General features: G+C 54.9%; 8 protein-coding genes across 8 annotated transcripts; 5 read left to right on the top strand and 3 right to left on the bottom strand.

The window, feature by feature from the left end:
- Positions 1 to 229: 229 nt before the first annotated feature.
- On the top strand, positions 230 to 3,565 carry EsH8_V_000806 (uncharacterized protein; the record flags this gene model as incomplete). Its single annotated transcript, XM_083273322.1, has 1 exon — positions 230 to 3,565. The coding sequence occupies one exon, from the start codon at positions 230 to 232 to the stop codon at positions 3,563 to 3,565; it is 3,336 nt and encodes a 1,111-aa protein (XP_083126037.1).
- A 458-nt stretch (positions 3,566 to 4,023) lies between these two features.
- EsH8_V_000805 (glycosyltransferase family 69 protein) lies at positions 4,024 to 5,479 on the bottom strand (the record flags this gene model as incomplete). Its single annotated transcript, XM_083273321.1, has 2 exons — positions 4,024 to 5,285; positions 5,353 to 5,479. The coding sequence occupies 2 exons, from the start codon at positions 5,477 to 5,479 to the stop codon at positions 4,024 to 4,026; spliced, it is 1,389 nt and encodes a 462-aa protein (XP_083126036.1).
- Positions 5,480 to 8,231: 2,752 nt separating this feature from the next.
- EsH8_V_000804 (meiotically up-regulated gene 113-domain-containing protein) lies at positions 8,232 to 8,630 on the bottom strand (the record flags this gene model as incomplete). Its single annotated transcript, XM_083273320.1, has 1 exon — positions 8,232 to 8,630. The coding sequence occupies one exon, from the start codon at positions 8,628 to 8,630 to the stop codon at positions 8,232 to 8,234; it is 399 nt and encodes a 132-aa protein (XP_083126035.1).
- Positions 8,631 to 11,707: 3,077 nt separating this feature from the next.
- Positions 11,708 to 12,547, top strand: EsH8_V_000803 (S-adenosyl-L-methionine-dependent methyltransferase; the record flags this gene model as incomplete). The annotated part of the gene is made up of 1 exon (XM_083273319.1): positions 11,708 to 12,547. The coding sequence occupies one exon, from the start codon at positions 11,708 to 11,710 to the stop codon at positions 12,545 to 12,547; it is 840 nt and encodes a 279-aa protein (XP_083126034.1).
- Positions 12,548 to 12,587: 40 nt separating this feature from the next.
- EsH8_V_000802 (HAD-like domain-containing protein) lies at positions 12,588 to 13,584 on the bottom strand (the record flags this gene model as incomplete). Its single annotated transcript, XM_083273318.1, has 2 exons — positions 12,588 to 13,394; positions 13,531 to 13,584. The coding sequence occupies 2 exons, from the start codon at positions 13,582 to 13,584 to the stop codon at positions 12,588 to 12,590; spliced, it is 861 nt and encodes a 286-aa protein (XP_083126033.1).
- Positions 13,585 to 14,124: 540 nt separating this feature from the next.
- EsH8_V_000801 (60S ribosomal protein uL18) lies at positions 14,125 to 15,297 on the top strand (the record flags this gene model as incomplete). The annotated part of the gene is made up of 3 exons (XM_083273317.1): positions 14,125 to 14,127; positions 14,325 to 14,362; positions 14,439 to 15,297. 3 exons carry the CDS (start codon positions 14,125 to 14,127, stop codon positions 15,295 to 15,297), a joined length of 900 nt encoding a protein of 299 aa, XP_083126032.1.
- A 3,482-nt stretch (positions 15,298 to 18,779) lies between these two features.
- Positions 18,780 to 22,721, top strand: EsH8_V_000800 (protein phosphatase regulator GIP3; the record flags this gene model as incomplete). The annotated part of the gene is made up of 3 exons (XM_083273316.1): positions 18,780 to 18,834; positions 19,180 to 21,277; positions 21,329 to 22,721. The coding sequence occupies 3 exons, from the start codon at positions 18,780 to 18,782 to the stop codon at positions 22,719 to 22,721; spliced, it is 3,546 nt and encodes a 1,181-aa protein (XP_083126031.1).
- Positions 22,722 to 24,635: 1,914 nt separating this feature from the next.
- Positions 24,636 to 25,746, top strand: EsH8_V_000799 (DUF1996 domain-containing protein; the record flags this gene model as incomplete). Its single annotated transcript, XM_083273315.1, has 2 exons — positions 24,636 to 24,894; positions 25,040 to 25,746. 2 exons carry the CDS (start codon positions 24,636 to 24,638, stop codon positions 25,744 to 25,746), a joined length of 966 nt encoding a protein of 321 aa, XP_083126030.1.
- Between the last annotated feature and the right edge of the window lie 178 nt (positions 25,747 to 25,924).

The following is a 25,924-nucleotide window of genomic DNA, read 5'->3' as shown; positions in this document are numbered from 1 at the left end:
AGGCTGGCCATTGTCCACGGTGAATCCCACCGAGCAGCCAATCAGAGCCGCGCATTCTTTCCGTCGACCCTGTCAATCGCGGCAAGAATGACTTGTCTCACGCCAATTTTTTTGGTATCTCTCGCATTGTCCGCAGCCTCCTCAGGTCCAACCTTGTCGCGACTGACCAGAACGCCTCTCTTGGCTTGCCGAAGGCGAAGGAGCTGATCTGTCCGACTACAGAGCAGCGATGACTTCGTCCAACGCCGGCCAAAATGGCCAGGCGCCTGTGCCGACCACGCCGCCGCCCAAGAACAAGCCCAGGACGACTCCAACACCCGCCCGACCTGACCCCGACGACAACAACACCACCACCACCACCACCGACCAGCCGCGTGCCGATGCATCGACCACCGCCCAGCAATCGACAAACGACACGTCTACCAAACGCCAATCCCCTGCCGGAGCCGTCGATACCGTCATGACCGATGCTCACGCCAGCGCTCCGCCCGCGACCATGTCGCAGCCGGCTCCAGCCGCCCATATGGACACCGACTCCTTCAACCCGTCCTTCCCAAACACCCCAATGCCGGCCATCGACCACGCCTACATGATGATGGCTCTCGCGCACATGGCTGGCAATCAAATGTCCAATCAAATGTCGCCGCCTCCGACCGTCACGCCCGCCCAGGTCACCCTCCCCAGCACCATGGGCAACGGCAACGATCCCCTCGTCGCAACCACACAGAACCTCGCCGCAGCAACCCAAGGCCTTGAGTCCTTCGCTCGAATAGAGTTCGCCGACAGTGTCTTCCAGATGACCACCTACGCCGTCATCATCGGCCGTGATCAAAAGGCCATGGTCCAGGCGCGGAGGGACGAGAGGCGCAACGCCGAATATCGGAAGAGGGCTGAAGCAAACGAGCTGATGGGCCTGCCGCCCCCATCGCCTGTCAGGCATGATCGGGGAAAGTTCAGCAAGTCCTACGTCAGTGAAGAGGGAGGCATGCTGGGACCCGAATCCGATAGTGAAGGAGATGGGCGGCCGGCAAAGCGTCGCAAGACCACTAGCACTGGCTCTTCGCAAAAGCCGGAAGAGGAGGAGTCGCAGAAGGATCTTATCTCCAATCGGCAGTACGTCTCCCATACGCCCGGAGCCGCAGCCGTGGATCTGGCTTCTTTGCGGCCTTCTCCTTACCACGTCCCCTTCATCGCCATCCACTCGCCAGGGCCTGAGATAGCGAGCAAAACCAAGGCAATCTCAAGAGAACATCTGAAAATCCAGTTCAATAAGGATGAATGCGTTTTCGAAGCAATACCTCTTCACAAGAACGGCTTCTTCATCGACGACGTGCACCACAAGGAGGGTGTCGTCGTGCTTCGGAGTGGCGACCATCTCCAGATCAAAGACGTCGACTTTCGATTCGTCATCAATGGCGTCCCCGAAGGCCGGACAGGCGCCGAGGAGTATGCCGAAGAAGAAGAGAAGCTCAAGCTCAAGAGAAAGGCTCCCACAGGCGGAAAGGAGATGAGCTTCGAGTTCGAGGCCTCACACGGGAACGGCGACCTACATGACACAAGCGACTCATCTGCTCTCAGTCCGCCAGCGCCGTCTGATGAGGGCGAGTCCGACCTTGACGCGGAAGGCGATGAGGCCTATGCTGAAGCCGAGGCTGAGGCCGAGGCTGATGCTGATGCAGAAGCTGATGCCGAAGCTGATGCAGACGCCGACGCTGATGCCGACGCTGATGCCGATGCGGATGCCGATGCGGAAGGCGATGCCCAGTTTGAAGAAGAAGAGGAGGAAGCGGAAGATTCCATCCAGCCCACTACGGAAGTCAAGGCAGAGGAGCATGAGCTGGCGCATCTCATGCCGCAGCAAATGGTACCATTTGTTCAGAAGAAACGAGGGCCTGGCAGACCACCAAAGAATGGTTTCATGTCCAAGCGAGAGCAACGTTTGCTCAAGAAACAACAACAAGAAATGGCGAAGAAGACATTACCACAACCACCTCCCGGAGAACCCCCCATTAAGAGGAAGGTCGGGCGGCCACGGAAGCATCCACTACCAGAAGAAGGAGGCGACCGGCCAGAGAAGCGCAAGTACAAGCCCCGGAAGCCCAAGGGCGAAGATGGTGCCGAAGGATCAGATGCCGAACGGCGGGCCAAGGAGAAGAAGGAGAAGAGGGTCCGGCCTAAATCGCCACCCCTTGAGCTCAAGATTGAGGATTACACCGAAGAACAGCTACAGAAGCCGAACAAGAACTACGGAGTGCTCATTGACGAGACCTTGACTGCGGCAGGACCCGACGGCCTCACCCTCAAGCAGATTTACAAACGGATCACTCAAAGATACCCCTGGTTCTACTTCCACACAGAGACAAAGGGCTGGGAGTCCAGTGTGCGGCATAACCTCATTGGCAACGAGGCATTCAAGAAAGATGACACAACAGGATTGTGGTCGAGGGTTCCCGGTGTCGAGCTTGATGCTGGCAAGAAGCGCAAGGCCTCATCGCCAGATCGATCCATGAGCGCGGGTTATGGCCACTTTAACCACCCAATGTACACTCAATACGCGCAGCAACAGGGTCACATGCCTCCTGGCTATCAACACCTCCCCCATGGTTATCATGCCCAAACCTATGCAGGGCAGCAAGCCCAGGCGGCGGCCGTGGCGGCGGCAGCTGCCAGAACGCCGCAATACTCCCCTCCGGGAGCTACACCCACTCCCGGCCAGCCCCCGCCGCCAGTGGCCTCCCAACCAGTTGCGCCCGCGACGCTCCCAGGCTACGGGGCTGCTGCTGCCATCGCCCGGCCCCAGGGTGTTGCAGGCCAGCCGTCTACTTATAGTTCACCATACGCATCAAGGCCACCTCCGGCTCATCCCGCCGTCAAAACAGAAGATGGCGGCGCTTCATCATCCGCACCGCCAACCACACAACCTGCTCCGGCCGCCATCCCTGGAGCGCAACCACCACAGATACCCGCTGCCGCACCGCAGCAAGCCCGACCCACACCAACACCACCAGCACAGGCCGAGCCTCGACCAGTTATCCAGCCTCGACTACTGTCTGCCGTCAATGGTCTGAAGAACGGCCTCATCGAGAACTTGAAGAAGGCGAAGAACCCCAAGGCAGAAGCCATTGTCATGTCCGCCCTCAACCGTTGCCTCGGACTCAAGAACGCCGCCACAGAAAACCAGACCATGGAGGACATCTGCATGAAGGGAATACAGAAACTCCTGGACGGCTTCTCCACCCGGAGCATTACACCTGGATCAGGAGGCACGCCAACACCAAGTGGCCCTGGCAATGTCTTTGACCCCAAGGTCTTCAATGCGCTAGTGGGGTTCAAAAACGTCTCGTCCAATGCCCTCAAGGTCCGGATCGGCGAAGCCAAGGCTGAAGCCGTCACCTTGTCTGCCATTGACCGGGTGCTAGGCCTCGCGGACGCGAGCATAGTGCCCCCGCCAGCGGAGGCCAGCACCTCGGGTTCGCCCGCGGCGGGCTTCGACGGGATCGAGTCACACTTGATGAACTCGGTGAAGCAGCTGTTGCTGGGTCTTAACCAGAAATTGCACGGCTAAAAAGATATTACAGATATCACAAGGCGAGGAGGACGAGGAGGGGGGTGGGGGAAAAGATTAGCGTTACAATTGGCGCTGGTCTGGCGGCGCACGCTCTTCACAAGGGAGGGCTGGTTGATTTCGAAAGGATATGATCATGAACCAGCGGAATTCGTCTACCCATAGCATAGCTACGTGTTGTCGTTTGGCACCAAGAATACAAAAATCATTTTGAACTATGTCACACTGATGGAGCCTGCGGCTTCGCGGGTGGTCACGTGTTGTTGGATACCTTGGCAATCTGGTAAAACACCGTCTCCTATTCTCGGATCGCCGAACGTGAAGTTTGTGGAGGCTGACATTGAAGAGATAAAGCTGGAAGAGAAGGCAAAGACAGCTTCAATCAAGGGAGACAGTATATGAGCAAGGCTTGAACATTATTCGCGATTTTATTGCGTTTCAAGACGGATCGATTCCAATTACTCTAGCCCCTGATTCCAGGGCTCCCAGGTCTGCCTATCATAGCCGGCCATGCATTTGACCTTTTCGGGAGGGTCGACCTTCCATTCCAGCTTGAAGTCGTCGACCTTGTCCTCGTCTCCGGTCCATTGGCTGGTGTACCCCTTGGCCGCCTTGATCTTCCTCCCCGCCTCGTCACTGTACTCCAGGTTGACGCTCGGGATCACGGCAATCTTGCCGAAGCCGATGTTCCACATGTCCTTGCAGAACAGCTGCGGCTCGCCCTGGAAGCACTCCCCCTGGCCCGGCGCCCTGAACCTCACGAGCTGGTCCAGCAGCGGCCGCGCCGTCATGGCCACGGCGCCGTTCCAGCACGAGAACACCTGGATCGGCTTGTGGTCCGAGAAGCGCCGGCGCGACGTGTCCTCGTTCCAGAAGATGTTCCACGCCGAGTTCCAGCTGCCGTCGGGCGGGATCTCGAAGAAGGAGTCCCCGGCGATGGTGCGGCTGATCCAGACGTCGTAGAAGGTCGGGTCCGGGCCGACGTAGGTCCAGTCGAAGGCGCACGTCATGTCGGCGCCGAGGTACAGGCGCTGGTGGGCGAGCTCGAGTATGTCCTCGAGGCAGACGGCGACGTCGTTGAGGAAGAGGACGGCGGCGTCGGCAGCGTACTTTTGCGGGTCGGCCGCGAGGGGCGCGAGGGCCATGTTGCGCAGCTCGGCGAGCTTCTTGATGCGGTCGCCGCGCCCCGGGTCGAGGTCGCTGCGCGCGAAGTGGTACTCGGCGCCGAGCCGCTCGACCTCGGGCCGGAGCCGCTGGAGGATCTCGTACGTGCCGTCGTCCGAGTTGCCCTCGACGATGGAGAGCACGCAGTTCTCCGGGCCGAGGAAGCGGAGGGCCTCGACGATGGAGCCCATAAGGCGCGGGAGGAGGTCGGCCTTTTGGCGGATGTTGAGGGCGAAGAAGAACTTTGGCTTGCTCTGGTTCGGGGCCGGCTTGAGGTACCGGTAGCGCTCGGCGTCGGCCCGGGGGCAGTCCAGCCTGGGCAGGGTGTTATCCTCTGCATCGAGGATTGAATTAATGTACTTTGCGGCGTTCTTTAGGTGTTCCGGGTTCCCGTCCGGTGCTGTGGAGCCGGCATCGTCGCCGCTTGGGGATGGTGTTGGCGTCGGCGTCGGCGTGGATGTCGGTAGTGGCGTTTGGGAATGCAATGATACGGCAACGCTCGTCCGGTCCTCTCCCGGTGACGCTCCGTGCGCTGCTTCGGTCGCGTCTGGGTTTTCTGGCTCACATATCAGTAAATTGACGTTCGTCGCCCATACGGCAAAATGGAGGAATGTTCAACGCACGGAAAGGCTTGTTCGCGAGGTCAAAGTAGTCGCGTCCTGAGAAGAGATCGTACGCAAAAAAAAGACTGGCGAGGATTAGGCAGAAGGAGCACGCCTGCGCGGCGACGATGAGTTTCCGTCTCGCCATGGCGTTTAAGCACGATTGAGAACCACCATCGCGCACGGAAAGGACAACGACGGTTTTCTAGAGAGGGGAGAGAAGGAGATGAAATCGGGTTTGATTATGACGGGATAGAGAGCGCGCCTCCCCGATCTGGGGAAGATGACCGACCGGGGGCACTTCTTGGTGGCGGCCAACACGGCACAAGTGGGTGATGGAAGCGAAGGGCCCTTGTTCGCCCAATGCATCGCCGACCACTCATTTGCCCGGATACGCCTGTTGGCGGTCGACACCCGTGGACCCCGCTGGCCGGGGGTAAGAATGGCTCACATGGTCCACTGTCGTCAGAAATCAGGAGCAGGCTCAGAGCGAAGTCTTTAACCGCGCGACTAAAACTGACGGCTTGGTTGGCTCGCGCCGCCAACATGGGCCCGCAATCAAGGCCTTGCCTCCTCCACCGTCTCTTCGCGATGTTGGTGCACGCTGTCGGTCTACTTCACCTTGTCCAAAATGGCCCAGGGCAGATTGTACACACAACCGCCATTATTTCCCGCCATCTGCTCGGCGGTGTGGCGAGCTGAAATTTGCCCCCTCTTGTAGCATGGGTGTCGCAGGCAGTGACGCCCGATACTCGACTGCTGATATATGATTTGTCGAGGGAAATGAGATGCCAGGGGATAACCAGACTGTCGGGACTGAGCAAACAAGTCCCAACCGCCCTCTTACGGATCCAACGCTCTGTGTCGACGCCTGCTCTCCAAAATAGTGCTCATGCAGCGCAAGGAAACCCGCCCACAAGGCTCGCCTCGAGTCGCCCAAAGTTGGGCCTGGGTTATCGTGACCTTGAACAACCAGTAGTGTGGGTTCTCGGGGCTGGCGGAATACCACATACTTAGTTATGCGGTCCTCCCATCGCCTCTCTCTTGTTTATTCTTCGATTTGCGGGTCTTTTCTCTCCTCGCTGCTTGTCGTTGTACGGCTTGATAATATCTCTCGTCTCGTCCAGAGCGGCTGGGCACGTTTATTCCCTCCATAATCATTAATTTCTCAAATATCTTTTTTCTGTTGGCTTGGCCACATCACAGTTCACTCAAAGGCCGAAGCAGAGCCAGCTTACTGCCTCGCTTCCTCTGACGAAGAATTGCGAAACCCCTCTAAACAGCAAACTCTGAGGCTTTTCCCAAGCCCCCGTCGTTCTAGGATCGTTTTACATATAAGCATTCTACGACCAGCATGCTCCGAACACTCTTCCTCTTCCTGCTTGTCTTTGCGTTGGACTGCCGTGTTGCCCTGGCCTCCCCACGGGCAGTGAACCTCAGGTTTGCCCCTGTATCGCCCCCGAAACCGACAAAAGCCCCGTCAAGAAACGACACCAACGCCTCAAACGAGGACCTTAAACGACGTCAAGTTACTTCAATAGGTTCATCCACATGCGGGTACTACAACGGCGACCCAGCCAAGTCACGGACAGCCGATAAAGGGTACGGTTGTCGCCTTGACATAGCACACGGTCTGTGGGGTTTCTGTCCCACGACTGTACTATCCGCAACTGATTGTGGGTTGGCTGGTAATTGTGTTGATAACTTTGACTGCAAATTTGGTTGCGGGAAAACTGGCATTGCAGGCCTTACGACATTCACATGGTAAGTCCTTTGTTTGGCTTTGGCAACCAAGGATTATCAAAATAACGAGGCCGCCCCAGTTCTACGAATAAGTTTTGTTCTACAGTCATTCTCCAGGGAAACTTCGAGGGAGGCTTCTCATACATTGCCTGCGGTGCTAGTCATGTCACAGAGACTCTGTTAAAGGATCCTACAATTGCAGCTGTTCCCAGCGTCACCGTTACTCCGGAATCTTCGACATCTTTGAAAGAGTCAACGTCGCAGCCAACCACAGTATCAGTTGTCTCGACATCTTCATTGTCACCATCGCCCAGTACGAGCTCCGCATCGGGTGCGTTTTCGTCATCAACGCAGTCTGTCCCCCCAACGAGCGAGGCAACATCGTCATCGGGCAAGGTCGACGAAAGCGCGTCGTCTGGCGGACCGAACAATACGGGGCTCATCATCGGGGGAGTTGTAGGTGGAGTTGCCATTATCTGTATCACTGTAGTGTCTGCGGTCTACCTGTTACGACGCACCAAGAGCAACAAAGAGCCTAAGGAAAGAAGGACAAGCAGATTCAAGTCATGGGGGAGGTCATCACAAAAGCCTCCCGCCTATGACCAAAGCGAGGCTGTCCAGGTAGACTCTCATCTGCAGTATAGCACAGAAAACAACAAGATCCACGCCGGGTGGGGTCCGACGGAGGTGTATGGTTCTGAACCATGGGGGAATCCAACCGCTCCTGTTGAGCTGCCGGGGGCGCCTCCAGCGGAACTTCCGGGTCGACGATATTGATGGATGTAGCTAGAAGGGTGTTGGACGAAAAGGCAACAGTTTTAAGAGGGGCGGAAGGAGTTTATTTAGCGAGGCGTCATCTTACAAATGGGTTATATATAAATTACCAGATTATCGTCACTTACATCACATATACTAAGACCGAGGTTTCGCCATCCACCAATAAAGGAAGATCAATAACACTCTGGTCAACTACACTGCCACCATTATGTTACCTGTAGGATATTCCGGCAAGTTAAAGGATTTAAATCGATTGTGGGTTTCTGGGTTAGAGATGTTTCTCGGTATTGAATCCTGTCTAAGAGACCCTAGCTCCTTTAACTCCACGCTAAATTTCCCTCGTAAATCATTATTCATATCCCTTCATCATGAATTGGCCATCATTTAACCTTGTCGAAAACAAACAAGTCCCAGCAATCAGGGTTGTCAAGGTCCAACTCTTTCAACTTCCGCGACCAGTACGGGGTGAGCACCCCTTCCTCATCAAAGGGCCGAAGCCTGGCCCACGCTGCCCACATTCTCACCACCGCCTCGGCAGTCGCCGTCTCGACCTCAAAGAACTCGTGATGCGTCGACCCGCAGCCCGCACAAACCTCCTTCCTCCGCTCGTTGCTCAGGTGGCGGTGGATAATCTTTTCCATCTTGACATAGTGCGTCACCTTGTACATGAAGACGATCACCGGCTCATATTGGCACTTTGCCTGCCACTGCTTCATACGCCTCTCGGGGTTGTTTGTAAATCCGATCTTGATCATTGGGCAGTTCTCCCCTCCCAACATCGTATGATGTTCAGGCAGTCTGTAACCGTAAATGTATCCCTCGCCGCCCGTGTCTTTTTCCTTCTCACTTTCCAGAAAAGCAGCACTAAGTTTCTTCATGATTGCCTTGTTGATTGTGCTTACTCGTTTAGGGCGACTGAAAGGCAAAAACTCGTGGATGGTGGGTTTCTGGTCCTTCTCTGTAAAACTGGCAGTCTTCCGCGGTGAGTACTTGGCGAACGGAATGCTGTCGAGTCTGATTCCTTCCTTATCGTCCTCTTCCTTCACCGGGCTGTTTTCTTTCTTGAATTTATTCAACACGTAATCGGATGCATCGATTTCCGTCTTTGGGGTGGAGACAGATGCTCTTGAGGCACATCTCGCTGGCTTCGTTGACCGGGTTGCAGTGCTGGGCGATGGGATGCCGAGTCCCGGTCTTTTTTCTTCTTTGACTTTCGTCCTCTCAAGCCCGAGAAAGGAACTCAACCGGCTTCCCCATTCGGTCACTTTCTCAGTGACTTGATATTGGTGAAATCTTTTGCATAGCACGAGAGAAGCAAGGCGCTCGAGGTGTTTGGCGGCAGAGGATATGCTTCCGCTGTTCACAATTTCGATCAAGACTGAGGAAACCTGGGTGCGTGACGCTTGGCTGATGGAGTTGCCGCAGGTTGGCTTGCTTTTGGAGCGGCCCTGGCATTTTGCACAGGAGTCGAGGTTGGTTTCTAGGCAGGTTTGAAGTTCGCTGGCGCTCTTCACCCATTTTCTTTGAACGAGAACCTCCATGGTTGAGAGCCGAGGCGAAGTTTTTGGCAGCAAATTGATTTCAATCAATAGAACCTGACTATTCTATTACCTCGAGAGACGTTTCCAATCAGGTTTTGGACGGTCTTATACGTTCAAGAGCCAGCATACACCATGGAGGCCTCGACGAGGCAGATAGCTCTGGTGGGCTGTGAGCCTGCAGGCCACCCTCCATCACCAAGAAGGCTGTGAAATGCAATCACGAAACAATATGACAGGGGGGTCGAGGTTCAGATTAATTGCTGTGTCTACTCATCAAAGTTACACCCGACCCGGTTCCAACAACTCGTTTTGGAAAAGATTGTAAGGGTAGCTCGCTATTTTGGCACATCTGTCTGAATCCTCAAGCTACCTAGATCAAATAAATTCCTCGATACCGGATTTTTTATTAGACTCATATTCAGAGACTATCCGTCGTTCTGCCCTCGCCTCTAATCTGCGGAGGTGTCTGTCCGCAGTAATGACCAAACCAACAGCTCAGGGAGCCATCAGCCCCACTCCCGCCGGGGTTGGAAGAGGTGTTCGTGACACTCCCAGCCAACATACCGTTGGATGTTGGTAGGCGCAGTCACCTAAAGAGGAACTCTCCTCCGACAGTGAAACCATTCGGATCCGGCACCTTGGGCCAGAAGATGGCGCAAGGCTCGGATTCAGCCAGCGCCGGCCCGACCAACTGAGAGCCAAGACAGGCCAGAGAATACCCGCTTGACTCGTAGGCATGAGAGATTTAAATGCCTCTTGGTGAAATCCCAAGAGCGGATTTAGTATCGGATACGCCGGTTGTGCTAGAGATCACAGAGTCAACTCCGTATCGACCAACAAGCACTGCAGAGACTCGGTAAATGATAAGCTCACTACAACAGAACGGCTTCTGGAAGAAGACGAGCGATGAAGCTGCAAGAAACTTACATGTTTTATTGCATGCGTTGTGGGAGGCTGCGCCTGGGCAGCCTACTATCAGCGGTTATAGGACAAATCAGAAGGCGGCGGAAACCTCAGGGGCCTGCCTGCATAATCACATCATGTTCTCCACCAACCTGCGAGAAATAGCCTGCGCTCCCGAGAGAATTGAATTGTGGCAGTGATTTGGGCTGGTCAGGCCGGGCCGAGGGATGGTTGAATTTGGACGAAGAAGAAGACGAAGAGGAAAGCAGCCCGGGGGGGCACAACGCACCCGCCGCCCAGCGCTTAGCTGGCTCTGACGAGCCTCAATCCAATCAATCTCTACCCCTTCAGCACCTTCTATACGGACAATTCAGTGACCTGTTGTTTGAAGTCGAGCTTTGCCTTGGAAGAACCTTACATTCACTATGTTATGCGACGTTGGTCCGGACACGGGGCGACCAGCCAACATAAAGAGTGTCAGGTGATATTAGCAGTTGAGACAGTATGCACGCCAAACATGAACAGCAAGAAGAATACTGCGTGGCTTTATCAATCGAATGATTGATTTGTTTATAGATTTCACTAAGGGGGTATCTTGCATCTTCAAACCCTGTATCAATTCAAGTTGGTTTGTTGTTCTGCCCTCCCCCATGCTGGGATGACCTCGTTAACAGAAGTATTAACTCCAACTTTATGTTCCTGTGATCGTGAGGTAAGTAGACTTTGCATCAAATTGGCTCGAATTTGAGGATGCCTTTGAAATTCCAGCTTCATCCAAGTCGGTCAGGAAGCACGAGGACAATAGAAAAAGTTGGTATTTGGTTCCGCAATCTCCTCTTGTCTGTTCTTGTCTTTTCAGCCTCCTGGAAATTTCCCGAAAAGCGTAAAACACACCAATGAATGAGAAATTGTAGGGATTGTAGGAAACGCGTGAACATAAAGAATGAGATAGTTCTAAGCTGATGCTGTTTTTGCACGGACATCCACACTTTTTCTTCTCGCTTAGCACGGGCCACGATGTCTTGAATTCAAGATCGCATCCCGCTAGCATACACCTCTTGTCTCTTTATTTCCAAGAATTGGTTCTGCCCCAGATGCCCTGGGGTCATGGGCAGTCTGACAAATTTTGTAGTCGCAGAGATTGAAGTTTCACGGATTCAGTCAAAGCTTACTCTTCAAGCTGAGTAATACAGTGATCACCACGGTTCGTGGACCACTTGGAGACGACGGTGCATGTGCTAGTTGCAGATCATCGGATGGCGTGCCGATACAACTGGTGCTAGAACAGTCAGCCTGGACATTGAGGAGATAAAACCAGACGTTTGGCCACGGTCACCACATCGTCGTAATATTTGAGAACCAATCAGTGTGATAAGTCGCGGTGCCTTCGAACCAACACGCAATCGAACGTCATGGAATTCGACCTCGAGACGCAAGCCGCTTCCGCTCAGCGCATGTACACTGCGCGAGCCGAGAACTATGAGAACTCATTTCACCCCGACTACACCAAGCGCTTTATGGCTGTCGCCAATGTCCAACCCGGCGAGCGGGTCTTGATTTTGGCTTGTGGCACCGGTCTTGAGATATTCATCGCGGCCGAGCAAGTAGGCGAAAAAGGCGAGATAATCGGCGTCGACGTTACTGAAGCCATGCTCGCCAAGGCGAGAGAGAAACAAGAGCGCCTCAAACCCAGCGCGAGCATACGCCTGTTCAATCACGATGTGACGAAGTTGGAGACCCTGCCGGATATTCGTGACGGGAGTTTTGATGTTATTCTCTGCTCCAGTGCGTTCGTTCTTTTCGACGATCCGGAGAAGGTAGTCGCTTTGTGGCGGAAATACCTCAAACCGGATGGCAGGCTGGTCGTCGACATTACCCACGAGGATAACCTCAAGGTCGGCCTCTTATTGGAACGTGCAGCAAGACGGCTGATGGCGAGGTTCCCCAGTAATAGGTCTTGGATCACAGACAAAAGCTCATTCGAGAAAATCTTGGGGAGGGCGGGGTACGCGGTGGAGAAGATCGAGTTGATGGACAAGCTCTCTGGCCAGGGCGACACTTACTACGGCATGGACCAGGTCGATGAGCAGTTTGACTGGATCACTGGCACCCCGTTGACGATCAACCTCGCTACGGATGAGTTTAAAAAGAAGGCCAGGTCTCTTTTCCGCGAAGAGTGGGAGAAGAATGCTGTTGATGGTAAGATTGTGAATGTGGACGCTGTATATGTCTATGTAGCCCGCAGAAACTAGATGCCGAGGTCCCCTGGGCAGTACCCTTCTATGCAAACATCTACAGCTTTGCCTTGCCGCTACCCTGCAGTTTCGGCTTCACTGGGATCTTTGGATGTTCGCCTTCCAAAGCCAGACCCGTGACCTTCTCGAGCTCTTCTACGGCCTCGTACGCCCTTCCTAGATGAACCTTGATAGTACGCAACCCTTGCTTCTTCGCTTCCTTTAGATTTTCACCAATGTCATCGAGAAAAAGGATATCCTCCGCCTTGATGCCCCCGGCCAATCCCAGGGCCTGGCCCCTCTCCGTGTTCGCATTTTTTGTGGCGTACTCATCCAGTGTCTTGACGGCGAGCTGGTACATCTTTGGGTCCGGCTTCCTCAGCCCAACATGCGCTGACGAAATGAAGACGTCGAATAAGCTGCGCACCGGGTCGTCCATGAAGTCCTTCCTCCACAGCTTGTGGCCCTCCGGGAAGATGACGGTGTTGCTGAGCGCGGCCAGGATGTACTTCCCACTGGCCTTGAGTTTCTTCAGGGCTGGGTACATCCATGGATCCGGGGGGATTGAATTTGCCATCATGGCGTTGAAGAGGTACTCGGCGTCGATGTCAGGTAAAGCCGGGACCTTCTTGGACAACGTCGGGTTCTTGGCCTGTTGGGTGGCGTAGAATGCCTCCCACCGGCCCTGGTCGTGGAGATCCTTGCTGAAGCCTTTGAAAAAGGCCTTATCCATGGGTATAGAGCCTGTCTCAAGTCGATGCCAGAAGCCCGTAGGGCTGGTCTTGGAGATGGAGTAGTTAACCCATCCTGGCGGGATGCCGAGACTGAGCTCGTAGTCGAGAATGGATTGAAACGGTGAAACGACCTTTGCAAGTCAGATGAATGGCCCGGTGTCTCGTTACAGTACAGTATTTGAAGATGCGACCATAGCCAGTGTGATGAGCAGTTGATGAAAGGAAACCAAGGACGGCATGAGAAGGAGTTCGAAGGGAGCCACTTACACACACCCCGCCAATGTCAAACAAAATCACCTTGGGCTGCTTAGTATTGGTCATGTCGTCTACTGCTTCAAGAACATGATCAACCAGGAAGTTATCTGATTCTTCAAGAGATTGCATGGCTAGAGGAATAGAAATATATATAAAAAACGACGATCTACATCATATACTTTGTACCCCACGACTATAGCGCGTCGCTGTCGCAGGCGGAGAAGCACTCTTGTCGGGGACCGAAACCTGGGGAAACCGCCTGCCCCCACCTCGGCGAATCACACCCGTGGACCTCGGCCCAAACCTGGAGGCTTGAACAATGTGGAATACCTGTCACCTCGATTATGTAAACGAAGACTACACGTGACCGACCCGACTCGTCACCGGCCGAACTTCGACTTCGACCCACGTGACTCGTCCCCGACCTCTTTGAGCTCCTGGCGGGTTCCAGAAAGGTGGGGCGCACTCGTTAGGGCTGCCGAAATAATCCCCCACAGAGAATATTATCGCGACGGTCCCTGTGAACTTTTTCCTTCGAACAACCCCTCGACAATCACCTATCGACAATTTAGCTGAGCCAACCGCCCGCCAGCCAATACCGTCAAGATGGTAAGTTGAAAGAACACCATCAACCATCCAAAAGGCCGCAATGGCCGAAGGACAATTGCGACATCTGCCAGCAATGGCAGTGGCCCCCAGCAGCAGGCAGAAATGTCTCTTGGGAGTAGGAGTCAAAGCAAGATGCTTCGGATCAATGGGCCAAATCTGAAGCGCAAATTGCTGACTCGGGATTTTCATCGTGACAGGCCTTCCACAAGTTGGTGAAGAACAGCGCGTACTACAGGTTAGTTTTGCTCCCCTTCCCAAATTCCACCCTCCCGGCCAGCTCTCGTAGGATAGTTTTCGCTGACCAAAAACAGTCGCTTCCAGACCAAGTACAAGCGCAGACGTCAGGGCAAGACCGACTACTATGCTCGCAAGCGTCTGATCACCCAGGCCAAGAACAAGTACGGTGCTCCCAAGTACCGTCTTGTGGTCCGCTTCACCAACCGCGACATCATCATGCAGATCGTCACCTCCGAGATCACCGGTGACAAGGTCTTCGTCGCTGCCTACGCCCACGAGCTCCCCGCCTACGGCATCACCCACGGTCTTACCAACTGGGCCGCTGCCTACGCCACCGGTCTCCTGATCGCCCGCCGTGCCCTCAGCAAGCTCGGCCTCGACAAGACCTTCACTGGTGTCGAGGAGGCCGATGGTGAGTACACCCTCACCGAGGCCGCCGAGACCGACGACGGCGAGCGCCGCCCCTTCAAGGCCAACCTCGATGTCGGTCTTCACCGCACTTCCACTGGTGCCCGTGTCTTCGGTGCCATGAAGGGTGCCTCTGACGGTGGTATCCTCGTCCCCCACTCCGAGAAGCGTTTCCCCGGTTACGACATGGAGACCAAGGAGCTCGACGCCGAGACCCTGAAGAACTACATCTTCGGCCAGCACGTTGCTGAGTACATGGAGACCCTCGCCGACGACGATGAGGAGCGCTACAAGTCTCAGTTCCAGCAGTACATCGACGACGATGTCGAGGCTGACGGCCTTGAGGAGCTCTACTCCGAGGCTCACGCTTCCATCCGTGAGGACCCCTGGAAGAAGCCCGAGGGTTCCAAGAAGACCAAGGAGGAGTGGAAGGCCGAGTCCAAGAAGTACAAGACCATCCGCCTCACCAAGGAGGAGAAGGACAAGCGCATCCAGGAGCGCATTGCCGCGCTCCGTGAGGAGTAAACTTCTTGTATCTAGAGCGGTTTAATTCATTCATGTGCGGGGTTGGTATCGCGGGCATTTGACGTTTTGGCATGACTCTTTCGCAGTCTTCTGGGAGTTATCAGGCAAACAAAAATCCGGAAGGAGGATTATGATGGTCAAGGGAACGGAACTCTTTAACAATTCAATGAGATATCCCAAATGCCAGACGTCAAAAAAGTTGAAAGTAAAAAAAAGTAAAAGCATGAACAACCCCCTGCAAGCAAACCAAACAAACTAAAAAATTGAATTGGGGCATGTGAGGCGAGCGAAAAACAAAAACCCCCAATCGAATCGGTAAGCGCGAGTAGTTGACCGCTTGGCGATGCTGTCAAGTGCGAGCATTGTGGGCGCTACTGTGTGTCGTGCCATGATGACGGTAAGGGCGACGGTGCTTGAAGGCTCGCGCCAAGGCGCACCGGTGGCAGCGGCTGCGCGTGGGCGATTGCGAGATGAGTGGTGGGTAGTGAGGCGAAAAAAGGAGGGCACGAGACCCCCGCATGGGAGCACCAATGATATCACATCACGCCAGAAAGGAACGGGGACAGTGAAGAGTGACGATCCCTTGCGAGAGGGAAAAATCAAGACACGGCGTTGAGGAAATTTTGGAGTTCGCGGAGGGTCCCGGGATGGCGCGAGAGACAGGCGCGCAATCATCATGGAATAGGCTCATGGATCTGGAGCATCATGTCGAAATGGGCCGTCCGAGGGATGTTGGATCTGAGATGGCTTTAGCCTCGTCCTCGTCCTCCCCCCTCCTTCCCCTTGATCGCACTGCAGCTACTGCATGGTAGAGGAGTCTCGAGGGATGGTCCCACAAAGCGTCCGAAGACTGTCGATGGCGACAGAGGTAAAATAGAGGGGGCGTCGCCTTGGTTTGGAGGAAGTCGGAAGGCTTGAGAGGGTCCTGGGCCCAGCCAGTGTCGCATTTCGTCAAAGTCGCGCGCGCGGGATTGCCGGGAGGGCATGGATGGTTAGATGGATGGACGGAGGACGCTGCGGCGGGAACGGAGGGGGCCTCAGGAAGCGGTGTTATTTTTTCTTCATTTTTTGCCATTTTTTGCAGCGTTCCCACCAAGCCCCAAAGCACATCATCTCAACCAGCAGGAAATGGAATGGTGCGCCTGCCTGTAGGCAGGTTTGCTGCAGAAGGAGAGAAATGCCACCCTCCCTCCCTTTGCATGTTCCCTCACAGGGGTTCGAGGGGTGGACGGATGCCAGTGGTTGGATTGAACTGATTGGCTTTCTAGCGGCGTCTGTCCGTCCGCTTTGAGACGACGGGACACCGCTGGGTACGGGGCAGGGGAGACCTCCAAACCTAGGGGCAGCTCCGTGGGACGAGGTCCCCGTGATCTCGCGATGGTTTTACGGGGGGCGGTCAGTCGGCTAGTGCTGGGTCGGTGAGGGAAGTAATTAGTCCTGTGCAATGTGTTTTGCGTGTTTTAGGGGGCCGGTGATTTCTGGGTTAATGCAAACGTGGAGAGAAAGCATCTGGACCCTGAACAGCCGTCAGCTGGCGCAGAGACGCCCCGGAACGGGGAGGGAAGTTCCTGTAGCTGCGGCTGCAACAGGTATGGAAGTGCCAAGATTGTTCCGTGGTGTTCTTGCCTACGGGCCTGTTGCGGCTTAGTACTCACCCCGTATAGCAAGTAGAATGAAGGCACTCGGGGCGTCAGCGTCAGGGCAGGAGCGCCACGAGCGTGAGCTGTGAGAGCGATTAATAAGAGCCCCTCTGGCTCCGGTTTAGTCTGGCTGGTGCAGTAGTGTGCGGTTCTAGTGGTAGGTTGCAGAATGCAGGAGCGGCGACGGGGGGGGGAGGGGGAGGGGAGGGGCCGATGCGGGCGAGTCGAGGTGCGGTCACTGGCAAGGTGAGGCAAGCGAGTTGCGGGAGATCTCGTCCGCTTGCGAAAGGAAAGGGAGAGAAATCGACGGCGGTTGGGCTGGGTCGATGAGCTGGCCGACGGGTCCAAGTTCACGGGAACACCAGGAAATCAAATCAGCTGAAGGAGACCACCGAGGGGGAATGCCGGCGAGCAGCGTCCGTACCCTCTCAGAATCGCTCTCCAGACGTTGAAGATCCCCGCCGGCCAGTGGAGAAGGGACGGCAGTGTCATCCAACCAGAGGAGAGTCGAAGCAATCCACAGGGACCACCTGTTAACGGCAGCGCAGCGGAGGTCCCCTACAAGTACATCGGTACTTCAGTCATGTTACCGCAGTGCCGGTGCTTTCTGGCCGTGTCAGGTCTTGCTGCGTGCGGTGAGAGATGAGGCGCAGACATCAGCGTGGAATGTTGGCGTTGCTGTGCTGCTCTCTCTCAGCGCCTTACATCTATCCTGTCTGGACGTGACGGACCGAGGTGCGACGGGATGTAATGTTAGGAAACCCCGCTGCCGGGGGTTTTGGTTCCATAGGAGTGGGTGACATAATTGGGAGCCAAGAGGAGACAAAGGAACGAAAACAGGCGGGAGTGCGGCCGATGTTGGATCATGAATTTGCCGCTGTGTGCCCCGGGCAGTATTGCGGCATAACATGTCCGTCCGTCGTCTGATGGCAGCGGACGCGCGGGACTTCCCACGCCGCCAGGATACCTCCTTGCGTGAAGTAAAACATAGGTGTTTATAATGAGAGGTTTTACGGCGGCTTGTCTTGTATTGGACATTTGTGTCGAGGCAAGCAAAATGGAATGGAAAGGGAAAAAAAAAGGAACAAAACAAAACAAACCAAATAAAAAGCGCAGACCAAGCAAGCACCCGGCATCGGCGCGACCACATCCTTATCCTCGTCCTCAGTGCGATGACTGATGTTGCCACGGCGGTACCATGTAGATGTAGTTCCTCGACCCTCAGCCAAGGCGAGCGCGTGTGTGTCTTGTCTCCAATCCGGGCCATGGCGTCGCCCATCTCCTACCAATGACGAGATGCTCCCCCTCTAAAAAGGTTAATGAACCCCGCTTGAGCTGCCACGTCCGGTCTTTCCTGACGGCAAGGTACGGACACCGTATGCCCTCTCAGTCCATTTCCCATTCGGACCCTGAGTAGTAGTCGCTCACTGCCCATAAGTGCCCGGCAAGTCTCCCAGCCCCAGGCATACCTGCGCAATACCTTCCCATGTTCCTCTGCACAGCGCCCCTTTGAATAATAAGCTGTCACTCATCCACCACTACGTACCGAGCCCATTTGGCTTGCAGAGTCCGGTCCGAAAATAAACGAAGTACCCTCCACCTCCCGCGTCCTTTTACAAATCAGCCAGGAAGCCGTCACTCTTCTGCCGGGCTGCGCGCAACACTTCCACCACTTCCTCTCCTTCACGCCAAACGGTGAGCAACAAACACCAAGAACAACAACCGCCGCCTCCTCCCTTGAGCATCGTCTTTCCTCACTAGTCGGACGACCTCGTCTGTTCGGCCCTTTGCGGCCCTCGGTCATCGTCCTCTTACACCCTCGGCATCTCTGCGACATTCATTATGGAGCAGGTTCATGGAGTAGATGTTAGCTGGATGACCCACGGCTCACCAAAAGGTACGCATCAATGTCCCGTCTGACCTCATTTTCCAGGGCAGTTAGTTGGCTGGAGGGCCCCAGTCGCCAATGGCCCCGTCGCCAGTCACAGCTGCTCTCGCCTACCGCCGCCCTGTTGTACCCGCACCCGCATCCCAAGCCAAGTCGGCCCAGATAAGCAACATGCAATCGCCGCCCTACGGCCGCTTGCCACTCGAGACGGCATCTCTGGGCCTGTATCTGGCTGTGGATATATCCCAAGAACCCATCATTTCCCTCCTTTTCTCCTTTCCTCATCCTCGCGCATCTTGCCATTAATATTCTACCACCATACCTTTCCATACTAATTCATAATGCGCCTCAAAGACAGGCCACCAAAAGTACCAACCGTCCGACGACCCTCGACCTCCACCCCTCGAGAATCGCCGCCACCCGCTTCTCCGACCACCGGCCAGCCCGCCGTCAATGGCAACTCAAACGGCAACACTAATGGCACAGCAAACGCTACAAAAGGAAGCTCGGAGGGGACAAAACCCATCCCTGTGTCACGGCCGCCTTTAGGAAGAAGTCCGTCCAACGAGAAACCGGGTCCCAACGGCACTCCGCCGTCGCGCCGCAACTCGTGGTTTTCCAACATCTCGTCCAAGTTCTCCTCCTCGCCCAACGGCAACAGTAACATCAACAACAGCAGCCCCCAGGCAAACCAGCAGCCCCAGAACAACACTCCACCAAGAGACACGGGCCCCGTCCCTCCCAAGGTGACTCCGGCAAAGAATGCTGTTCTCGCGCACGCCGCTAAATACGATGGCGACCAGCCCTATACACCGGCACCTCCCGGCCGCGGCCAGGCCGGCTTCCTCGGAGTTTTCCGTCGCTTGTCTTCGTCCGGTGGTGTTTTGGGACAGGGCGCGAAAGGAACCCACGGACTAGTGGAGAGGAAGGTGTTAAACGTCGATCGCAACCGCGAGCGCTGTCGGATTTCGGACTTGCACCAGGCGAAGCTCCGGAGGGTCGCATTCAGCGTCGACGTCGAGATTGCACCTATGCCCAAATACTTCGACACAGATACCGTTGTCAAGAAACCACTCGAGAAGTCAAAAGCCGGGCGGATGACGGAAAAGGGGGAAGGCGAGGCCCTCAAGAACCCCAAATGTTCCGAGGAGCAAAAAGAATGCGACGGGGATACCCGCACAACTGGAGAGACTGTGCCAAGGGAACCAGAAAAGGAAGGAACGGAGCCGAAGGACAAGAAGGACGGCGACGCCAACAACACGAATTCTGTTGACAAGGAGAAAGACACCAAGAAAAAGGAAAAGAAGAAGAAGAGCGAAGAGGAGAGGAAAGCCAGAAAAGAGAAGAAGCGCAAACAGGCAGAAGCCAACGGCTCGATTCCCATGGAAATCCACCTGGACGACAGCGACTCTTCTAGCGAAGGCACCCCGTTCCCAGCACCCAAAACGACAGCTTCTCCTACCACGAACCCGGTGAGGATATACCGGCGCTGTTGTCAGCTGAGAGAAACGCCCATCCTGAAGAAGATTACCGAGCAGCTCAGCAGCCCATCGAATTGTTCTTCCGACATTGGCATGGTACAAAAACTTGACTTGACGGGCTACTGGATGCAGTTGCCCGACCTGATTACCCTAGGCGATTATTTGGCTGTTGTACCTGTCAAAGAGGTCATTCTGGAGAACTGCGGTCTCACGGATGAGGGTTTAAGGGTGATACTTGCCGGTCTCCTGGCCGCAAAAAGGCCCGAGTCCAAACGGCGGAAGCTCGCTCAACCTGACGGTCTTACTTTGCAGGGAGGATTTGTCGAACGACTCGTTCTCAAAAACAACAAGATCGGACCCGAAGGCTGGAAGCACATTTGCCTCTTCGTATATCTCTGTCGAACGCTCAAGATTCTTGATCTGTCTACGATATCCTTCCCCCACCCATCTCAACCGACGCAAAATGGAAGCAGCCATCACTTACTGAGACATTCAAACGACGAGACAGCTCAAAATCCTTGCGCTACTCTTTTCTCAAAGGCCATTGGCGAGCGTCTAAGCGGCTCTACTCTGGAGCTGCTCAACCTTGGAGAGACTAATCTAAACGCCGACGATCTTGGCGTGATAATAGACGGCATCATCCAGTGCGGTGTCAAACGACTCGGTCTTGCGCACAACAATATCGACGAGAAGGGTCTGCGGCAAATTGCGAGATATCTTTCTCAGAGTACATGCGAGGGTCTCGATTTGGGCGGTAACGATCTCCGCGACCATATGGACATTGTTGCAAATGCAATCTCAGAGAAGGACACTTTGTGGGCGCTTAGTCTGGCTGAGTGCAACCTGAAGCCAGGCTCGCTCTGCAAGATCTTCCCTGCGCTTGCGCAACTCAAAGATTTTCGCTTTATCGACCTTTCTCACAACCGGGATCTGTGCAAGTCAGACCCTAGTGCTATTGGTCTGTTGCGCAAGTTAGTAGCCTCCATCCGCCCAAGTATGAAGCCACAGCTAACAGTGTCTAGGTATTTGCCAAAGTTGGATGGCTTGCGGCGTGTTCACCTGGCCGATATAGCCATGACTGCGGAACAGGCGATCGCACTCGCCGAGATCCTTCCTGAGGCGAAGCTTCTCGCGCACATTAGCTTCCTCGAGAACCCCGAACTTGTTAAGCTGGCGGACGCCAAGACCGAGGAGGCCCAAGAAGAGGCCTGCGCGTTGTACGCATCCTTCCTGGCCGCTACTCGTGTGTCGAAGTCCATTGTATGCGTCGATATTGACGTCCCGAGCGACAACTCTGGAGAGATTGTCAAGGCATTGGCCAAGCAGGTGGTGGCATACTGCTTGCGGAACATGGAGCGCTTCCCGATTGGAGACATCAGCGCGGTAATTTCGACAGTCTTGGCCGAGTCCCAGACCTCCTTACCTGGCGGCCCAATTCCACCTTACCCCGATGTGCTTGCGCATCTTGTCGGTCAGGATGTTTTCAGGGACGATTCTGACAACGAATCCGCGCCGGATGATGATTACGTCATTGGCGGCACTGGTGTTGTCAAGGCTCTCACCTGCTGCCTCAAGAACAGAGGCGATGAGTCCAGAAGACAGTCTGGCGAGTTCATTCGGGATTTCGAAGAGGGCATTCCCGTGCCCTCGAGCCCGCGGCCGAAACTTCCCCCAGGAAAGGCCAAGGACATGTCGAAGCATTTGCTCGCCAGCGCCCGCAAGATTCGTCAACGATTGCAGCCTTCCTTGTCCAAGGCCAGAGTCAACCCAGAAGAGGATGAGCACAACCTGCGCAAGTTGATGTTCCTCGATGTAACACTAGCCAACATTATCAAGCGGTTCGAGGATGAGTTCCCCGATACTCGCGTATCTACCGACGAAGCATCTGAGAACACTCTCCCCAGTCAAAGCGACAAGCTTGGAACCTCGCTGTCGTCAACTGAGGACCCTGACCACAACAGCATCCCATCTGACCCCGAGGATGAGATTGACCTGCAAGTTCGGCCTGGTCTACCGCGCACCAACTCCACGTTGTCGCACACGTCAAAGGCGCTTGCAGAAGAAGAGGGCAGAATGCTCAGGGCGGGCCACAAGATTCGTTCTGGTATCATCAAGCCAGAGTACTACGGACTGCTTAGCGGCGTGCTTGAAGTCGGTCTTGACCCCAAGCATACTGCCATGCTCCACCAGATGATTGAGGAAATCGGCGACCCTGGCCTGGTCCAGAAGGTTGAGCAGAAGGGAATCATGCACGTCTTCAACGAGGACCGCGATCAGATTCGCGAAGGACTCCGGGCGCTCGACCCCATGCACTGGGATCGCTTCGTTGAAAGTCAAGAAAAGGCTCGAGGCAACGTTGAGTCAAGCATGGCCCCTAGTGCCAAACCGGCCGACGAGAATGCCATCGAGGACTGAGTCCAATCCCAGGCAACTCGTCATCGTTGCAATAATTCGGCAGTAACCCCACACTGCCTTGTGTACACATAATCTGCTCAACATGAATTACTTGTTGGATTGGGAACTTTTGGAACGGGAAGAAGCAAGCAAAGGCGTACCGCGAGGAGGGAGTCCGTCATTCATAACAATATTTATTGTGTTCATGGGGGATATCCATGGCACCCAAAGTTCAAATTTCTTTTTTGGAATCAATGTTTCGTGGAGAAGTAGGTGAACTATTCGCCGAAACGTCGACGGAAAGGTTCACCAGGGGAAGACGGGGGAACGAAAAGAATCGGGAAACAGTCGCTCCTGGAATTCCTTTATTATACAGTACTAACGTAAGAAAAATGATCCCCATGTCCTCGCCCTCTCTAGGGCGAGGAGGCCGCCGGGTTTGACGTGCCGAAGCGTTCTTGTTGCTTGGTGCTACACTTGGCCCCAACTGCTTGTCCCATTGGGACGATGAGTTTGGGGGTCTTTGTTGAGATCTCGAGAGTGATGTTGAATTTGTAGACCACACGGAGTGTTTCGAAACCAAGCTTGCTGTCGCCATGTCCAAGGGCAACCGGCAGTAGATGAGTAGAAACTCGGTTGCCTCGCCATCCTTCCGGCGCGGTAGACTTTTTTGTGCTTTTCGCCCCGGAATTGTAATGACAGAAGACGTCGGAGTAAGTGTAGTTTCCGTCTTCACCGGCTTCTGGCTCCTGGGCAATTTCTGACGAGAGTCTGCAATTGCTTCGAAAGAGGTTTTCCAATCTATATCTTCTTGAACGGGGTTCCCCGCCTACCTACCTCTACGACTCAACACATATGCTCGGGACCTGGGAGTTCACCGTAACAAAATCCATGACGCAAAAACACCCAGATGCGAGAAAAAAAAAGGGGGGGGGGGGGCCAGGAGGGAGGCCGAGGATGCCGTATCCCGCAGTAACCGAACATTCCCCTCCTCCGTCATAGCCGTAGCCGTCGCAGGGATCTGGATTTGTTTCCCCGAAGTTGAGGAAGAGTAACGGAGATCACGAACTGCGTCGAACTCGCCCCTCTCCCCACTTCCGTCAATGCGTGAACCGGAGCGATGTTCCCCCTATTATTCTCTCCCCTATCCCCCCCCAATGGCCCTCCATTCCCCAAACAAATACATTTCAACTACCCAAATAAGGGGAGAGTGGAGGGTTGTGAAGTCGGTTTGAGTTTAATAGACAAGGTTGGTGGGACCTGTTGCCATGCACACGTAGTAACCAGATCGCCGTCACCCCCGCCTGACATGAGTCTAAAAATCTACTAGAGGTGGTGACGGGAAGCGTATCTGAAGTATATTGAAACGTGGGGGAAATCGAAAGAGGGGGGTAGGGAGGGAGGAGGGCTATACTACGCATTATGGTTAAAACAACGCCAAGACCAACTTGTATGCCCCGTTTCCCACTCCCGCTCCCACGCCCTTTTACTTCTCCTTCCTAAAAAGAAAAATCCTCTTTCATTTTCGTCCAAATATTTGCCGCTGTCAAACCAGGATGCAATGTATAATCGGAGGCTTTCGATGGGGCAAGGGGGGCAGCCTTGGCTCTCAACCTCATACAGAGCTAGCCAAGCGTGGTGAAAAGAGAAAGCGAGAGAGAAAGTTCAAGGCGGACGGAATCGACACCTAAAATAGGTCTTCTACGTCTCCTCCGGTTCGTCCCATCTGTCTTTTTGTGAACTGCCCAATCTACGCCTCCTCTCTCTCTTTCCTCCTTCCACAACCTTTCCGGGAAGAAAAGAAGAAGACATAAAAATAAAAATAAAAAGGGGAGGGAGGAAAAAGACCGTCGTTTTTTCCAGAGCCTCAACCCGCGTACAACACACGCGCCCACGTTCGTTTCCCATCTACACACACTCGCTTTTTCGCAAACCATGCGCTCGTCCGACAGAACAAGCCTCCTCCTGCTGGCTGCGGCCGGCTCGGCGGGTAGGCTCGCGCACGCCTTCACAAACACAAAGGTCGAGTTCTTCATGCGCAAGAACATCGACCCCATCGTCGTGCCCGGCCAGTACAAGAGCCACATGCACAGCTTCTTCGGCAGCGATGCCGTCAACGTCAACCTCAGCTCGACGGCGGACCTGCAAAAGGGGTGTTCCACGGCGCAGAACCCCAATGACTTTTCCGTCTACTGTTAGTCTTCTCTCTCTTCCACTTTCCGCTGTTCGACTGGGGTCATGCCATGGGTATGCCGTGGCTGCGAAATGGTTCAACTTTTACTCATGTCATGCCTTGGTGAGCACAAGAAAGAGGTGACGCACCAGCTGACATAAAATAGGGGTGCCGACACTCTACCACGTCCAGGGCGACACCCGTACCCCCGTGGAACCGGTGAGCTTTGTGGCCTACTACAACTTCGACAAGGACCCCGCCGAGGTCGCCATCCCGCCCGACTTCAACGTTGTTGCCGGTAACTCCCAGGCGAAGTCCGAAGCCGACCTCATCGACGGCGCCGACGTGACCTGGCTCTGCCAGAACCAGGACTTCGACGCGGGAGGAAAATCCCATTCCCAGTTCCCGCAAAGCACGTGCTCGACGTCTTTGCAGGCGGTCCTCTGGTTCCCCGACTGCGTAGATGAGACCACTCTTAAATCGGCCTACTCTAACAAGGGCACTTGCGGAAATGGGATGAAGCGCATGCCGCAGCTGCGGTTCAGCATCCGGTACGACACCAAGAAGGCCATTCCCGAGGGGTGGGAGGGCGAGCCGCCGATCGAGCTGGCGTGCGGGTCGAGCCACTGTTTCCACGGCGACTTTGTGAACGGCTGGTTGGAGGAGGCGGCGCAGACGATGGTGACAGCATTGACGAGTAAGAGAAAATTCCAGGCTGTTGACGGGCCGAATGGGAAGACCAAAGCCGGGACGGTGTGTGACCGGAAGGCAACAGACGTGGACCCGGACAACGGGACGAGCGATTACGCCGAGAGTGTGCAGATGATGGGGGCACAGAAAAGGAGAAGTTGGAGGCGTCGGATGGCTATGTGAGACCCCCTGCTTACGGGTCGAGGGATCCATTCCTCTTTATAGATATTCCGGGTTTGAAGGAACGAGCCACTTTTGACCCGTGAAAGTTTTGGTGAACATTCTCTTCGGGGATCTTTGCAGCAGTAGTACCATGTCGTTGATTGTGATTGCTGGAGCAGGCCGTCACCTGGTGAATAAG

The sequence above is a fragment of the Colletotrichum jinshuiense genome, chromosome 5 (genome assembly GCF_051148585.1).
Source record: "Colletotrichum jinshuiense chromosome 5, complete sequence".
NCBI lineage: Eukaryota > Fungi > Ascomycota > Sordariomycetes > Glomerellales > Glomerellaceae > Colletotrichum > Colletotrichum jinshuiense.
Note: the sequence above shows the minus strand (reverse complement) of the source record. Positions and strands in the feature narration are given on the sequence as shown.